The sequence below is a fragment of the Erpetoichthys calabaricus genome, chromosome 13 (assembly GCF_900747795.2).
Source record: "Erpetoichthys calabaricus chromosome 13, fErpCal1.3, whole genome shotgun sequence".
NCBI classification, from domain to species: Eukaryota; Metazoa; Chordata; class Cladistia; order Polypteriformes; family Polypteridae; genus Erpetoichthys; species Erpetoichthys calabaricus.
The window spans coordinates 78541613-78560822 of record NC_041406.2 but is presented as its reverse complement, the minus strand read 5'-3'; the positions used below and the strand labels follow the sequence as shown (position 1 = coordinate 78560822).

Below are 19210 nucleotides of genomic sequence, written 5' to 3'. Positions count from 1 at the left end.
ACGTGTTTCACCCTCATTCTGGGCTCATCAGGTGTACACACTCCACTGCACTCCCTCTCGGGAATCGAACCTCGGACATCAGCGCCAGAGGCGATGCCCCTAACGTTGCGCCACGGCGTGTGGTTCGTTTATTTGACAGCTGAGGGCACCGTGGCGGATGTTAGCAGATTGCTGGCCAACCACAAGCGTTACCTGGTAGGTAACCACCCATACAATCAGATTGTGACACAGACTACGAATGCCGTGAATGTAATTACCCCGATCTACATGCTGTCAAATAAACGAACCACACGCCGTGGCGCAACGTTAGGGGCATCGCCTCTGGCGCTGACGTCCGAGGTTCGATTCCCGAGAGGGAGTGCAGTGCACTGCGGTGGGTTGGCACCCTGCCCAGGATTGTTTCCTGCCTTGTGCCCTGTGTTGGCTGGGATTGGCTCCAGCAGACCCCCGTGACCCTGTGTTCGGATTCAGCGGGTTGGAAAATGGATGGATGGATGGAGTGCAGTGCAGTGTACACCTGATGAGCCCAGAATGAGGGCGAAACACATGTCGTGTACTCTTTGCATTTATTTGACAGTAAACTATTTCAACCATTCTATGATCTGCTCCTCACAAACTGAGGGCACCGTGGCGGATGTTAGCAGATTGCTGGCCAACCACAAGCGTCACCTGGTAGGTAACCACCCATACAATCAGATTGTGACACAGACTACGAATGCCGTGAATATATATATATATATATATATATATATATTGTGAAGGGCAGCCGGGTCCCATGCCCGGCAGGGACGCCCCTGCTGCATCTGTTCCGGGGGAGCAGCCACGGACACTTCAATACCTCCCCCGGGACGTTTGGTGGCAGCCTCCCTGGCGGACGATGATTCCCCAACCTGGCACATGGCTCCATGGGAGATGGAGTCTTCCACAACCTGGTTGGGGGCTCGGATGGCCGCTAGGGGGAGCTGCATGGAGTCTGCAGCCCGGCTGGTGCAATCTTCAGCCCCACCCGGAAATGCAATTAGGACCAGATGATCAAGCACCTGGAACACTTCCGTGTGGGGTATAAAAAGGGCCAGCCACCACCACTCAGGGAGCCAGAGTTGGGAGGAAGGAGATGAAGCTTGCAGAGGAGTGGTGGGAGAGAGAAGAGTGTGTTGTTGTTGGGATTGTGCTTTTGGGACTGTGTATTGCCTGTGGGTCATGCGGAAGACGTGCGCCCACGGGTGAAGAAAAATAAAAGTCCTTGTGTGTTTTATACGTGCCTCTGTGTCGTTCTGTGCCGGGTCAGGCGCCTATATATAGCGCCATTTCTACAATATATATATATATATATATATATATATATATATATATATATATATATATATATATATATATATACACATATATATACATATATATATATATATACACACATAATTATTTCTGTAAATTGTTGTTTTATATACTGTATGTTGTATTTATAAAACACAAACTTAAAACTTAAAGGTGTTTATTACACCAGTGATGCAGTAGACATTTCTTATTTCTTCTATGCAAAGACATTTTTACAAAATTAACTTATTTTTATATTAACCTCCATCTGTTTTGTTTACTTTTCAGATACTCAGTGGCACAGCAGTTCTTTTAACTCCTACATATACAAAATGCTAACACTGTAAATCAAAAGTATAGACTGACTATAAAACTGTCATGCATTTTGCTCACAAAAAAAAAGGCCAAATATACTTCTTATACCTGTGCCTCAGGAGAAAGTTGCTTTTCTCTTTCTTGCAATGTCATTTTACAATACGACTGCAAGGCCAGGTAATTTTTCCGCTTCCACTTTCGATCAAACCTGTCTGCATGCTGCTTGCAATATGCAAAGAATGGATCGGCAATGTCCTGTTTAGAAACAAAACATACATTTTTTAACTTTGAAATGGTGGATTAAAAAGATTGTTTTCATTGAGCATAGAGTAACATTTTTTTTAATAAATTTGATTTTATCTAAGCAAACATCCTCCAATGAAATGAGAAACTGAATAAACAATAAAGTGAAAGCGTGCATACCAATTAGATTAGATAAGATTAAGTTATATATTATTTAAAGATATCAAATCATTTCTATGTTAATAAACAACAACCACTCATCCAACAACAGATCTTCTTAACCCGTTTATACAGGGTAGGTTTGCTAGGGGTAATCTTCGGGAACAAGGCAAGAACAACACCTGTAGTGGGTGCCAGTCCATTGCAGGGCGAGCACACACAACACACATTGGCCAGTTAATAATATCCATTGGTGCATCATTTTTGAGAGTATGCACCCACAAAATCTTACTAATCGTTATTCCATAAAATGGGAATTCTGGAACATGTTCACGTCATTAATTTGGGCATTAAAAAACAAGGCATAAAAAATGTAAATAATTCTAAAGACAGACACCTCTCTAAAACAAAATAAATTTAATGTAACATGTTGAAAAAAATTACTCCACAAATGAACTTGTAACTTGAAGAGAGCAGGAGAATCAGTAAATTAAAAAAAGAATGATTGAACATTCCACCAAATTTGGAGTACATTATCAACCTGAGTAAAATGAAATTTTTCTGGAAAAACATCCTAAGCAGTATACTATCAACAACCAGAATGCAGGAGTACCTTTACATTCTCTCCTAAATTTTGTAATTTAAAATTTACATTTGGCAAAAAGAAGGTGTAGAGTGCAGTCAGAAGGACCCTTAAAGCAACCATCACAGATTCAATGAACAATTACAAAGTTAGAAAACAATTTGAGTAATAATTTAAACCATAACATGTAGACAAGGTATATAATCTATCATAGACTATAAGAACACATTATCTGTGTAAAAGCCACTGATGCTACCATATCAGCTTTACATGATCTATGCAACTCTGTCAGATGACAAGGTTCTCATCCATAGAAAATGGCAGAAGAGCTGTGATGGTAGAGAACACTCAGAAAACTACAGAAAATGCATTGTGGAGATTCACAATGTCCAGTAGCAGGAGGGTTAAATTAATAATATTTCAAAAGGGAATTAATGACAAATATGCCAGAAGAAAGCTTTTCCTACTGCCCCTAACGCTATGCACTCAATTAAAACCTATTGTCTTTCTATCATCCAGCAAGGGATATCCAACCATTCGATTCTGTTCTGCCAGAATTTCAAACTCCCACATCTTTAATGTTGTCTTACATCAGTTTGATGTATCTAACTCACTCTGTATTTACATATACTACCGATCAGTTTACATTAAGTGAGGTCAATTACTTGAATTTTTAATGGTATATATTGCCATTGGAAATGCTTATATTGTTTCTTTTGTTCAGTAAGCAGAGTCTACCACATTTTTTTCCTGTACCATTATAATATTGTTGCGGTATATTAGGCCTGAGCCAATGACAGATGATATAATTAAGTGCTGATTGGCTGGACACATTGTTGATGTAAATAAAAATCATCAATTAGCGCTAAACTACAGGCTTTTATTTAATCTCACACACTACACAAGAAAACTGTCAGGCACTTGCATTCGCAGCAGTTGGCTTGTAAGAGTCCTGTGCTATGCTAGTTTAGCAGGAGTGCCCTGTAACTAGGTCTGAGCAATATGGCCTATAAATAATTTTATGGTATACATTATATATTTCAATATTTAGAAATCTAAATGCTTGATTTAACCCTTTGACTCATACAAATACACCAATATGATGATTCTAGTAGTCGATGTAGGCTGCAACATGTGCCTGTATTAAATCATTTTTGTTTAAATTCATTAGTCGTTTCTATTAGAACAATTTTAAACTCATATGCAAAACAGGTACATTTAACAAAACAGTATTTATTCAAAGCTAGTAACTGCAGACAAGAAGAAACATTTAAAAAAAATAAAATGCAATTTTTCTGCATAATTATTGTGACAATGGCTTATTTCATTGTGGCAAACCACTCTGTAGAACAATAACAGTCACATCACATTACATTAAATAGCACATATTACAGTGGTGTGAAAAACTATTTGCCCCCTTCCTGATTTCTTATTCTTTTGCATGTTTGTCACACAAAATGTTTCTGATCATCAAACACATTTAACCATTAGTCAAATATAACACAAGTAAACACAAAATGCAGTTTTTAAATGATGGTTTTTATTATTTAGGGAGAAAAAAAATCCAAACCTACATGGCCCTGTGTGAAAAAGTAATTGCCCCCTTGTTAAAAAATAACCTAGCTGTGGTGTATCACACCTGATTTCAATTTCCGTAGCCACCCCCAAGCCTGATTACTGCCACACCTGTTTCAATCAAGAAATCACTTAAATAGGAGCTGCCTGACACAGAGAAGTAGACCAAAAGCACCTCAAAAGCTAGACATCATGCCAAGATCCAAAGAAATTCAGGAAAAAATGAGAACAGAAGTAATTGAGATCTATCAGTCTGGTAAAGGTTATAAAGCCATTTCTAAAGCTTTGGGACTCCAGCGAACCACAGTGAGAGCCATTACCCACAAATGGCAAAAACATGGAACAGTAGTGAACCTTCCCAGGAGTGGCCGGCCGACCAAAATTACCCCAAGAGCGCAGAGACGACTCATCCGAGAGGTCACAAAAGACCCCAGGACAACATCTAAAGAACTGCAGGCCTCACTTGCCTCAATTAAGGTCAGTGTTCACGACTCCACCATAAGAAAGAGACTGGGCAAAAACGGCCTGCATGGCAGATGTCCAAGACGCAAACCACTGTTAAGCAAAAAGAACATTAGGGCTCGTCTCAATTTTGCTAAGAAACATCTCAATGATTGCCAAGACTTTTGGGAAAATACCTTGTGGACTGATGAGACAAAAGTTGAACTTTTTGGAAGGCAAATGTCCCGTTACATCTGGCGTAAAAGGAACACAGCATTTCAGAAAAAGAACATCATACCAACAGTAAAATATGGTGGTGGTAGTGTGATGGTCTGGGGTTGTTTTGCTGCTTCAGGACCTGGAAGGCTTGCTGTGATAGATGGAACCATGAATTCTACTGTCTACCAAAAAATCCTGAAGGAGAATGTCCGGCCATCTGTTCGTCAACTCAAGCTGAAGCGATCTTGGGTGCTGCAACAGGACAATGACCCAAAACACACCAGCAAATCCACCTCTGAATGGCTGAAGACTTTGGAGTGGCCTAGTCAAAGTCCTGACCTGAATCTAATTGAGATGCTATGGCATGACCTTAAAAAGGCGGTTCATGCTAGAAAACCCTCAAATAAAGCTGAATTACAACAATTTTGCAAAGATGAGTGGGCCAAAATTCCTCCAGAGCGCTTTAACAGACTCATTGCAAGTTATCGCAAACGCTTGATTGCAGTTATTGCTGCTAAGGGTGGCCCAACCAGTTATTAGGTTCAGGGGGCAATTACTTTTTCCACACAGGGCCATGTAGGTTTGGATTTTTTTTTCTCCCTAAATAATAAAAAACACCATTTACAAACTGCATTTTGTGTTTACTTGTGTTATATTTGACTAATGGTTAAATGTGTTTGATGATCAGAAACATTTTGTGTGACAAACATGCAAAAGAATAAGAAATCAGGAAGGGGGCAAATAGTTTTTCACACCACTGTATATATCTTTTCAACAATTACTTTGCTCTTTATTTCTCAGAACCAATTCGTCCACCTCCACCATCCAAACTCAACAAAAAACTTAATTTTGTGCTTCACTTCTTTTGCTCTCCAAACTCTTTTACTCCCCAGATACAAAAACACATGTTTCATCTATATGCACCATCTATATTCACAGAGGAGAGTAGTCTGGATGGGTGGAAGAGTTACCTTCATATAAGTGTGAGTTTAATATATTTTGTGTCTTTGAGAGGGCCAGAAGCGAAACACCAAACCAAGTCTCGTGCCGGCATCTTAACCCTTTGAACCCTACCCTCCTCAGTGTTTCGACACTATAACTTTAACCTCACCAGCCATTTTCAACTATTTTGAAATTCAAATATTTTGATTTATACCAGTAAAATTTTATAATATAATGGTAATATGATGATAAGCCACAATGTTATAACAGCAATGTTCCTTAGGCACAGGAACATTGACAGGTGGGGAGTTTGACGGGGGTGGTGCAGAGGGGCAAAAGCTCTCTTTGCCTGCATGTACATCTCTGCACACACTAAGCATCTGTTATTTTAAGATGCTCCCATGCTAAAATACAAACGAAGTCTTTCCCTTTTTCTTCTTTGAACCAACGAGAAAAAACAAAATTAACCTGCAGCTAAAAGATTAAAAAAAAAAAAGCGTAACTTGCATAAATAGCATAACAGCGTAACTACACAGCAGTATTTTATGCGCTTAGTCTAATATAGAGAAGGCCACTTTTCTGGCCAGCCAGTTTATGATGGCAGAAAGGCGTAGCAACCTTTCGAAAATATTTCTTTATGGCAGCAAGCTGCAAGATTTAGAAATTACAGTAGCATGACAGTAGTATAGCGTAACAGATATGCACAGGCCGTTATTTAGGGCAGCAGGATTAAGATGAGATATAGGGGTGCCATTATACTGGCCTTTTGGGTATATACCAAAACCCAGTTTAAAAAAATAAAAACATGACAATTTGTTTCCCATTAAGCACTGCTGGATTGATCATCATAAAGTGGAAGGTTCATCACAGCACACAGACTCTTATTAGAACAGGCCGTCCTTCAAAACCAAACATCAGAGCAAGATATCGACTGGTAAGAGGCTACTAAAAAGTCAACCATCTCAAGCTCTCTATAAAACAGGCCTCTATGGGAGGGCAGCAAGAAAGAACAACAATAACATTTATTTATATAAAACGTTGTCACACAAACAATGTAGCTCAAAGTGTTTTACAAAAAGACATAAAAGGAAGTTAATATAAAACATAAACAAGATTAAGCAATAATATTACACAGTATGTAACAAAAAAAATGTCAAGCCACATGACCAGAAGGACAGAAAAAAAAAACTTAACAGATAAGCCAAAAATAGAACTTTCTGGCCAGACTTCAAAGAGGTATGTGTAGTGTAAAACTAATACTGCTCATTCCTCAAGAAATACCATAACTACGGTGAAATATGGTGGTGGCAACATCATGCTGTGGGGATGCTTTTCATGTACTGGGAATCTTTTCAGAGTTGAAGGAACAATGGATGGACACAAATATTGTACATTAATGCAGGAGAATTTGTTCCAATCTGCTATAAACCTACAGGATCTGGAGAATATTCATATTTCAACATGACAATGACTCTAAGCATAAGGCCAAAGCGACACTGGAATGGCTCAAAAACAGAAAGGTGGATGTTTTAGAATGGCCAAGTCAAAGCCCTGATCTTAACCCAATTGACAATCTGTGGCACTATTTGAAAACTGCTTTCCAGAGGCATCATCCCACAATCCTAGAAGATCTCTACAAATTCTGCTAAGAAGAATGAGGAAGAATCACTCCTGAACAATGTGCAAAACTGCTACATACTTACACCGAAAGAATTAAGGTGGTTATTGCAAGCAAAAGGTTCTCAACAAAGTATTAATGTATAAGGCTTGAATGCACTAACTTTTGAGTTTTTTTTCTTCAGTTAAATATCTACAGAAAACTGATTATTTTGACTTTGGAAATGTATTCTTACAACTTAAGAGTTCACATTAAAATACAGGATGGATAAATATCTGTGCAAATCTTTCATCATTCGGAAAATTATGATGACTTTCAAGGAGAATGAATACTTATCGCACCACTGTATGTGCTTTTTGCAGCATGTCGTTTGCACATGATAAGACAAAATAAGCACTTTAGCCAAGCCAAGGTGAAACACAATGAAGTATGATTTTTTTTTCTAATAATACATGCTGAGTAAAGTTTTTATTCAGAAGATGTTAGAAAGAACATTTGAGGATACTTAACTTTTAGCTTCCTGTTGGTAGACATTTATTTAAATCGATTTCATGATGAGGCAGATCTAATTTAAAAATTTTGTGCCAGTACAGCATCATGATTTGTAACAATTCTAAACTAACATAGAATGAATCACCTTTGAGTCATCATCATAACATTCTCAAATACCGCTATTTTTGACGAGTTTCAACAGTCTCTGAGAAAACAAAACTAACTCTTGTGTCTCAACCTAAAACGGCAGTAACACCATTCCCTAACCACCTTCTGCAGAGACCTTCCGTGGTATATGGGTAGAGGAGCTAATTATTCATAATCCACAAGCATCTCTCTGTCTCTCCTAGAAGAGAGGCCATGGTATCATACGCTACACAGGTGATGTTTTGAAACAATGATGTGAACTTTTCAGATTGTGCAGATCCCTACTGCATATTCACTGTTTCTACACCAGGAGGACCAGGAAACACTTTACTTTGTACTGTATGGTATAGTATAATAACAATATACACTGCCTGACTAAAAAAAAAGTCGCCACCTGGATTTAACTAAGCAAATAGGTAAGAGCCTCCTATTGGATAATTACTGCATGGGCGATTATCTTTCAGCTGGCAACAAGTTATTTAACCCCAACTGGTGCAATGATTTGCTTCTCATTTCTTAAACAACCATGTCGAAAGGCACATCTCGTGGTCATGGAAAAGATGTTAGTCTGTTTGAGAAGGGTCAAATCATTGGCATGCATCAAGCAGAGAAAACATCTAAGGAGATTGCAGAAACTACTAAAATTGGGGTAAGAACTGTCCAACGCATTATTAAAAACTGGAAGGATAGTGGGGACCCATCGTCTTCGATGAAGAAATGTGGCCGGAAAAAAATCCTGAATGATCGTGATTGGCAGTCACTTAAACGTTTGGTGAAATCAAATCGAAGAAAAACAACAGTAGAACTCAGGTCTGTGTTTAATAGTGAAAATAAGAGCATTTCCACACGCACAATGCGAAGGGAACTCTAGGGATTGGGACTGAACAGCTGTGTAGCCGTAAGGCACGGGCATATTCCAAGATGACAATGCCAGGATTCATCGGGCTCAAATTGTGAAAGAGTGGTTCTGGGAGCATGAGACATCATTTTCACACATGGATTGGCCACCACAGAGTCCAGACCTTAACCCCATTGAGAATCTTTGGGATGTGCTGGAGAAGGCTTTGCGCAGCGGTCAGACTCTACCATCATCAATGCAAGATCTTGGTGAAAAATTAATGCAACACTAGATGGAACTAAATCTTGTGACATTGCAGAAGCTTATCGAAACAATGCCACAGCGAATGCGTGCCGTAATCAAAGCTAAAGGCGGTCCAACGAAATATTAGAGTGTGTGACCTTTTTTTTTGGTAGCGACTTTTTTTTTGGCCAGGCAGTGTATTTGAATCACATTTTGTTTTTACTTTTTTAACAAATTTAAGTAAACAAATTTCAATATTTCAGTATATTCTTCCTGTGACTTAATAAAGCAATTCTGCAACAATGAATTTCGGTTTACTTAGCTTTAATGTGAAGATTTGTAGAAATAAGCACTCATATTTCTTATGCATTGTCTACAGAAATGTATGCCAACATACAGAGAACACCATGGCCTTTAAAAGAAAAGTGTGTCTAAATGAAAGCAAGACTTCCCTGCATTTCAAATGCACAATACATTAAAACAAACAACTTCTAAAATTTTTAAAAGTAAAAGGAACAAATAAAAAAATACATGCTATACTTAACACAACTTGTATAGGAAACTTTAGCCAGTAAAATTCTCAGATTTCATGTAAGTATTCAAAAATTACATTTAGAAATGATTTGTGTTGCTTTTTTGTGTGTTTTAGTGCACTTTGTTATTACTCAATTTGTCAACTTTTTGTTTGATCCAGATGATGCAAGAGTATATTATACCATGCTTGATTTTTGGAATGTACACATTAAAATTTCAGAAATTAACACTGCATCATAGAAAACTGACATTATGAAAGCCCTGATGGATTTTCAAATTCCAATTCCTCAATAGGCCAAAATACAAACCATTTACAGCAGTAGGGTTATGTATCATAAGCATTTGAGGTTGTTGCTAAACTACTTTTTAATTATTTGCTAGAAAATACACAATCTCTATCTCCACTTTTTAAACAAACCTTTTTGACAGCGACACTATGCACTATACCTCTAATTATTTATACAAAGACAAAAACAAGTAGCTGATGCATATGTGAAGTTAAGTATTTTGAAATTAATGATACACATATACAGACACTGATATATAAGTTTTATTTTTGTTCTACATGAAAATGTATGTCATTGCATGATATCACTGGTGCTCTTAAATGGACTGGTACCCCAACCAGGTTTGGTTTCTGCCTTAAAATAAGTACTGCTGGAACAAGCTCTACGGACCTCATTTATAAATCTTGCATACACACAAAAGGAAGCTTAAAATGTGCATATGCCACTTCCCACACAAATGTCACGTTTTACAAACGAAAACCTGATGGGAGAACATGCATATATTTACCATGAAACTCTGAAATATGCAAAGGCAACATTACGGAGATAATGAAAAATGATGATATCCTTGATCAAGAGGGGAAATGCAGCCGCATCAGCTACATGACAACTTGCATTCATAATAATTCACTGAAGTGACAAACACATTAAAGCTCAAATGTGATAAATATATACAAATATACATATATGTACAGATTGTATTTTGGTTCCCTTTTAAATTAGGCCAATTCTGTTTATTTCCACTGAAGAACTTTTTTTTTTTCTGCCAGTTTACATAAGCTACCTGTTGCCATTTCTCTGGGTACTATCCAACATGTCAGGAATATCTCAGCCAAGCTTTGCTCCATCATGCCTGCTGTGCTGGAAGCCATTAACCGACCACTTAGGCAAAACTTCCGGTTTGAGTGAACGCTGGCGGGACTGGTCGCCGCTGCTCGCTGGTAACTAGACTATTGATTTTGCTATGACTAATGATTTTGATGGTATTTTTTGCCATTTTTGCTGACATCTCTGCGTGGCTGTATATGCTGTGTATGCATTTAGCTTCAGCCTAACCCCCGTTTCGTTTGAAACTTACCGGTTTGTTCTCTGGACGCCTGAGCTGCCTGTGGCCTCCTTGCCTACAATGTGGACTGGTAGGATATTCGCCTGGTTAATGTTTGTTTGGAGTCTTCTGTTGCTCATTATCCAACCTGCGACTGGCCTCCTCCAGTACCCAGCTGCTGAGCTCCTTCGACTGCGTCTTCTCCAGTCTGTGCCTCTGCTGTCGGTGCTGTATTTCGACCCGAACGTCATACTTCTCCCTCGTCGGAGATACATCCATCGTGGGTCCCGCCGGAGATTCCGAACAGATGCCTCGAAAGGAATTAACTCTTTTTGGTCTGATTTTCGGCACCCTCCACATAACACAGATAGGAACGCTGACCATAGCGTGTTGGCCAGCTTAGCTCGGTCGACTAACACCACTGTCAAACAACATTGTCAGCTTTGGTCTACTGAACATCCGGCTCACTCACGAGCAAGGGACATCTCATTCAGGATCTCCTCATTGACCGTAAGTTTGACATTCTCTGTTTAACTGAGACTTGGCAGCAACCTCAAGACTTTTCACAACTTAATGAATGCACCCCCCCCCCCCCCCTCCAGGGTTTGTTTACACTTGTCAACCCCGTGCCTCCGGCCGTGGAGGAGGTGTCTCGATAATTTATCGCGTGAAGTGGAAAGTCCTGCCGTTGCCTGCTCCTGCTGTTAGCTCTTTTGAATCAGCTGTGTGTCAACTGTCTGGGCCAGTTCCTACCATCACTGCAACTGTCTACCATCCTCCTAAGTCAAACAACAATTTTTTGAATGATCTTGCTACCTTCCTTACCCATTTATCTATAATTACTCCAAATATAATTCTGCTGGAGGATTTTAATATACATCTGGACAATATCAATAACCCTCTCACTAGAGACTTTTTATCTTGCCTGGAGAGTTTTGGATACCAGCAGCACACTGATGTTCCTACCCATTGTAAAGGACACATCTTGGACCTGATCTGCTGCTCTGTTGTTGTTCCTTTCGATCTTACAGCAGATGAACTCACTATAACCGATCATTTTCTCCTTTCATTCAATGCCAAACTTACCTTTTCTGTTCCTAAGCTTCCACGTCTCATAGCCTTTTGTAACATTAAGAATATTAACTTGAATTTGCTGTCTTCTAGAACTGATTCCCAAATGGACTTTTATAATTTATCCACTCCCATAGAACTGGTCTCATATTATAACACTTGTCTTAATGGTATTGTTAATTCTCTTGCTCCGCTAAAAACCAGATGTTTCTTTTTCTTTTTATGCCCCCTGGTTTACGCCTGAACTTCGGCCTCTGAAAGCTAAGGGAAGGCAACCTGAAAGGTTGTATAAAAAATTCGGACTCTTTGTACACAAAGAGATGTATAAAAATCATGTACTCTATTACAAGGATTGTATAGCCCAAACCAAATCTAATTATTTCACTCAGTTAATTACTTGTAATACAGGTAACACTAAGTCTTTGTTTTCTTTACTTAATAATGTTACACAACCTCCAGACTCTTTACCATCTCACCTTTACTCAACTGCTTTCTGTAATTCTCTTGTGTCTTTTTTCAATGAGAAAATCCAAAGGATACATCAGCACCTTGGTCCAGATCCTCTCTGTATTCCTTCTGAACTGCACTCGCCTATTCACTCTTTCTCTTCTTTCCAGCTTCCCACTTCCTCTGAAATCTCAGATCTCATCTGCAAATCCAAATCATCTACTTGTCAGCTGGACCCCCTGCCTACAGTTCTGGTTAAAGCCTGCCTCCCCTCTTTAGTCCCTCTCATTTCTGCCATCATTCACTCTTCTCTTACTACTGGTATTATTCCCTCATCTTTTAAAACTGCTGCTATAACCCCAATACTAAAAAAACCTGGTGCTGATCCTACTAATTTCAATAATTTTCGCCCTATTTCTAACTTGCCCTTTATCTCCAAAATTCTTGAAAAAGTATCCAACTTCACACCCACTTATCTCACAATAATCTATATGAAAAGTTCCAGTCTGGTTTTCGCCCTCTTCATAGTACAGAAACGGCACTTGTTAAAATTACCAATGACCTCCTTATGGCTGCTGACTCTGGTCTAATCACTATTCTCATCCTCCTTGATCTGAGTGCGGCCCTTGATACTATTTGTCATACCACTCTCCTTAATAGATTATCTTTGATTGGCATTACTCACACTCCACATGTTTGGTTCAGATCCTACCTCTCAGGCCGCACTCAGTTCATACAGCTTAAAACCTTCACATCCCAACCCACCGCTGTTACTTCTGGTGTGCCCCAGGTCTCTGTCCTGGGGCCTCTTCTTCTTATTATTTACCTTCTTCCCCTTGGCAATATTTTTCGTAAATATAACATTAATTTTCACTGTTATGCTGATGACACCCAGCTCTACCTTGCTAGTAAACCCACCTCCTCTTTTCCACCACCCTCACTTATTGACTGCATTGCTGAAATTAAATCCTGGTTTTCTTCGAATTTTCTTAAACAGTGACAAAACTGAGGTTCTCCTCATTGGTTCAAAATCATCACTATCCAAAACCAATAATCTTTCTCTTATTATTGATAACTCTGTTGTTTCCCCATCATCTCATGTCAAGAGTCTGGGTGTCATCCTCGACAGTAATCTGTCTTTCCAATCTCACATTAATAACATCACCCGGTCTGCTTACTTCCACCTATGTAATATTAATCGCATTCGCCCCTCCCTCACTCCTCATACCACTGCCATTCTTGTTCATAGTCTTGTCACTTCTCGGCTGGACTACTGCAATTCACTCCTTTTTGGTCTCCCTAATAAATCTCTTCATAAGCTTCAGTTAGTCCAGAATTCTGCAGCACGTATCATCACTCGAACCCCATCTATTCACCATATTACTCCGGTCTTGCAGTTGCTTCATTGGCTCCCGATCAAGTTTCGAACTGATTTTAAGATCCTGCTATTAACATTTAAGGCCATTCGTAACCTCGCCCCTCCATATATGTCTGACATTCTTCATGTTGCCATTCCATCCCGTAACCTTAGATCCTCTTCCTCCACCCATCTGATCGTCCCTCCCGCCTGTCTAACCACCATGGGGAGCAGAGCTTTTAGCCGTTCTGCTCCCAAGCTCTGGAATTCATTACCTGCGGAGCTCTGAAACATCAAATCATATTCATTTTTCAAATGCAAACTTAAAACGCATCTGTTTAAAATGGCTTTTTCTTTTTCCTTCTGAATACAGTGGTTTTGTTTGGTTTTAATTTTTAGATTTTTTAGATTTTTAGAAAGTTGTTTATAATTGTGTCTTTTATTTATTTATTTATTGTTTGTTTGGTGTCCTTGAGTTCTCTGAAAGGCACCTTGTATAAATAAAATGTATTATTATTATTATTATTATTAAAACATACCGTTTTCGTATTTTCTGTGTGCACATACATAAAACATAAGAGGTTTTTGCCAACATAAGTCAAACTTCAGCAGTGTCAGGCACTCCTAATGTAATTGGAACACATTACATTAAGAGAACCTAGGAGGAATGAAGCTGCTTTTGTTAACTGTGAGCAGTTACATCACATAAACGCATAAGTCATCTATGATGCGAAGATGTGGGTATGAAACATAACGTCTCTGTTGCCTGGGTCAGCCTATGATTTATTTTGAGACAAAGTCTTAAGACAGCTGTGATGGTGTTGTACGTGGTGGCTGGCTTTTTGGTAAGGTAACTTGGCAAACCTTCAGCTTTTCATATGGCCTATACTAGTCATTCAAATAACAACAATATGCGCATATTTTAATGGTTGAATCCATGCAATGTTTTATCAATTTGGCCCTGCACACTTTCCATCCCTAAACCACAACAAGTTTGAGAATCTTAAGTTATAACACTGTTGTTTTTCAGATTCCTCACGTGTATTTATAGTTATTGAGACTAGCAAGCATTTACCGCAACAGCTATATTTTTCTCCATGATGTCAGCCATTATACTATTCACAGGACTGAAACTCCACAAGATTTTCTAATGTTTCCTGCTCAGCTGAAGACATCTCTTGTCCTTTCAAAACAAATCTTTGCCCCCAAAGCCGCTTCTAAATTTGATGATGCCTCTAGATAAATACTGCACAAAAAGGTACCATTCACTATCATTTGTTGCAGATTATTTAATTGCTTTCTGATGGAGTCAATGATGTTTGTATACTTCAAGTAAAATAACATTTTCTATGATAATTGCTTCTATGATTGTAATTTTCATTGTTGCATCAGTAAAACAAGCAGGGCTTTGGTCCTTTGTGTTATAGTATCTTGCTGATGTGAGTGTTCTGGAGGTCTCTGAGCCTTGTTTGCAAATGGGGCCATTGTTGTTGTAGCAAATGAAAATGAACTGTTAGATATGAACAAAACAGCGCTTAGTTTATGAATAATACATTGAGGAAATTTCCAAAATATTAAACAGGCTTAATATTTTTAAATACACAGACATTTTTTCACATAAACACATAAGAAACACCAATTCACTTAAGTTTAATCAGGCTCAAGTATAGTAAGTTTAGTACATTAGTACTACCTATAAGCTCCACTATAAAACATGACAGCAGGCTTTTTAAAAATTTTAAAATATGTTTCACTTTAGAATGAAATTTCATTGTGACTAATATATTTCTTTACAACAATAGTATAATTTTGACTTAAAAAAGTACTACTGCCTCTTCTTGGATATAATTGTGTGTGTGATCTGTTCTTGTCAGTTTAATATCTGATATTGCCCCTGACAAGGGGTGTCTCCTGTAAATTAGAAAAGACTAGTGGGGTTTGAGCCACTGGGCCAAACCATCCTCCTGGTATTGCAGTGCTTCCAGGAGTAGTTTAGAAAAAAAAAACAAATGCCACACTAGCCAAAGAGTGAAAGGAAGAAGCAGACAAGGTGGATTGAGAGATTGCAATGGTATCTGAAAGGTTGTTTGTTACTGCCAGGAAAGATGCTACTCCATTGGGCCCTTCAGCAAGGCCCTTAACCTGAAAATTGATCCATCCATCCATTTTCCAACCCGCTGAATCCGAACACAGGGTCACGGGGGTCTGTTGGAGCCAATCCTAGCCAACACAGGGCACAAGGCAGGAACCAATCCCAGGCAGGGTGCCAACCCACCACAGGACACACACAAACACACCCACACACCAAGCACACACTAATGGCTGACCCTGTGCTCTCAACCCCAAAGGTCATGCAAAAGACACTTTCCCTCTGGGATTCATAAAGTATATCAAAATTAAACATCAAGAAAATAATCTTAACTTTTAGAGGTGTGGGGCCTCATTCATAACGCCGTGCGTAGAATTCACATTAAAACATGGCGTATGGACAAAAGTGGAAATCTAGATCTAGATGCATAAATCTATGCGTATGCAAACTTCCGCTCCATAAATCCTGGTCAGCATGAAAAGTAACGCTTGTGCACGCCACTGCCTCCCCAACCCGACTCCTCCCAGAATTACGCCACTTTGAATATGCAAATCAATATAAATAGCCCCTTACGTTTTGCGTTCTGTTAAAAGACAATGGCAAAAGCATGGGGAAAAAGAAGAATTTCAGCAAATACCAAGCAGAGGCAAGGAAATACTTACTATTTGTTGGTTTAAGCAGTGATATAAACACGAAAAGGAAGTTGATTGAGTGACAGAGTGGCAGAGAGACTTGAAAGTTCAAGTTCAGAAAGTTGAACAATGCCCGAAATAAATAAGAAGTGATCAGATATAAAAGTCGACATGAAAAAGCAAGTCATGGCCCAACGTCTGAGAGTCATATGGAAGCGTATTAGGGTACAGAGAAAAGAAAAACAAAATAGGGACACAGTAAAAATAAATGTGAACTTTAACCTCAAAATTTCCACTTTAATCACATAGTTTATTTTGTCATTAAAGTAGAACATCATAAAGTTCATCTTAGATTTGCTTCATTTGCTAGTTTCTCACATCCCATCATAACTAAAGTAGCATGTTGTTTCGTATTCTGTGTTCACAGCGCATCACTTTTTCCACATTTTGTTATGATACAGCCTTATTCCAAAATGGATTAAATTCATTTTTTTCCTCAGAATTCTACACACAACACCCCATAATGACAACGAGAAAAATAAAAAAACTGAGAAATCACATGTACATAAGTATTCACAGCCTTTGCTCAATACTTTGTCGATGCACCTTTGGCAGCAATTACAGCCTCAAGTCTTTTTGAATATGATGCCACAAGCTTGGCACACCTATTCTTGGACAGTTTCGCCCATTCCTCTTTGCAGCACCTCTCAAGCTCCATCAGGTTGGATGGGAAGCGTCAGTGTTCAGCCATTTTAAGATCTCCCCAGAGATGTTCAATCGGATTCAAGTCTGGGCTCTGGCTGGGCCACTCAAGGACATTCACAGAGTTGTCCTGAAGCCACTCCTTTGATATCTTGGCTGTGTGCTTAGGGTCGTTGTCCTGCTGAAAGATGAACCGTCGCCCCAGTCTGAGGTCAAGAGCGCTCTGGAGCAGGTTTTCATCCAGGATGTCTCTGTACATTGCTGCAGTCATCTTTCCATTTATCCAGACTAGTCTCCCAGTTCCTGCCGCTGAAAAACATCCCCACAGCATGATGCTGCCACCACCATGCTTCACTATAGGGATGGTGCCAGGTTTCCTCCAAACGTAACGCCTGGCATTCACACCAAAGAGTTCAATCTTTGTCTCATCAGACCACAGAATTTTCTTTCTCATGGTCTGAGAGTCCTTCAGGTGCCTTTTGGCAAACTCCAGGCGGGCTGCCATGATGCCTTTTACTAAGGAGTGGCTTCCGTCTGGCCACTCTACCATACAGGCCTGATTGGTGGATTGCTGCAGAGATGGTTGTCCTTCTGGAAGGTTCTCCTCTCTCCACAGAGGACCTCTGGAGCTCTGACAGAGTGACCATCGGGTTCTCGGTCACCTCCCTGACTAAGGCCCTTCTCCCCCGATTGCTCAGTTTAGATGGCCGGCCAGCTGTAGGAAGAGTCCTGGTGGTTTCGAACTTCTTCCACTTACGGATGATGGAGGCCACTGTTCTCATTGGGACCTTCAAAGCAGCAGACATTTTTCTGTAACCTTCCCCAGATTTGTGCCTCGAGACAATCCTGTTTCGGAGGTCTACAGACAATTCCTTTGACTTCATGCTTGGTTTGTGCTCTGACATGAACTGTCAACTGTGGGACCTTATATAGACAGGTGTGTACCTTTCCAAATCATGTCCAATCAACTGAATTTACCACAGGTGGACTCCAATTAAGCTGCAGAAACATCTCAAGGATGATCAGGGGAAACAGGATGCACATGAGCTCAATTTTGAGCTTCATGGCAAAGGCTGTGAATACTTATGTACTTATGCTTTCTCAATTTTTTTATTTTTAATAAATTTGCAAAAATCTCAAGTAAACGTTTTTCACATTGTCATTATGGGGTGTTGTGTGTAGAATTCTGAGGAAAAAAATTAATTTAATCCATTTTGGAATAAGGCTGTAACATAACAAAATGTGGAAAAAGTGATGCGCTGTGAATACTTTCCGGATGCACTGTATGTACTCTGTGTGTGATTCACTACGCTCTTCTTAAACGGGGTTTCTCTTCCGCCAACAGGACACAGAATACATTTCATTGATGATATTACAGCGCTCTGAACAATTTAAATACTAAGATGTACTTGATATCATTTTCATACTGATAGGAATTAAAGCATTTATTAAATATGGGGAGCTGGCATCCCGTCCAGAGATTTGTCCTGCCTCCCTCAAGATGCTTACTGCACCATGCGTGATGTTCGATGAAATAATTTATTACAGCAGTACTGTCTCTTTCAAATGTACTAACCCCAAATTCCTGCCCTTCCTTTTCTTTCTCCAAGTAACCAATCTTCACACAATCAGCTCTGTGATTGATGTCAAGCCATATGTAAGCTTAGAACAGAGATTCTTCAAAACTTTTATGGAATATTGAAATATCTTTGTAATACATGTTTATTTATTCTATCTATCCATCCATCCAGTGTTGCACCAATCACAGCAAGCATACAGTGCGAGGCAGGAACAATCCCTAAACGGGGTGCCAGCTCGTCGCTACCACTGCACCACCGTGTCCTCACATTTTAATTATTAACAATATACATTATTTAAATGTATAATGTAATAAACATACTTTACTGCATTTCATCT

General features: G+C 39.3%; 1 protein-coding gene and 1 pseudogene across 3 annotated transcripts in view; one reads left to right on the top strand and one right to left on the bottom strand.

The window, feature by feature from the left end:
* phf14 (PHD finger protein 14) overlaps positions 1-19210 on the bottom strand; it is a 299338-nt gene that overhangs the window by 194668 nt on the left and 85460 nt on the right. For all 3 annotated transcript variants that reach the window (XM_028817150.2, XM_028817152.2, XM_028817151.2), the window contains exon 8: positions 1738-1884. In XM_028817150.2, the coding sequence (XP_028672983.1) occupies positions 1738-1884 (147 nt within the window). The remainder of the gene's footprint in view (positions 1-1737; positions 1885-19210) is intronic.
* On the top strand, positions 15692-15871 carry LOC114664266 (uncharacterized; annotated as a pseudogene).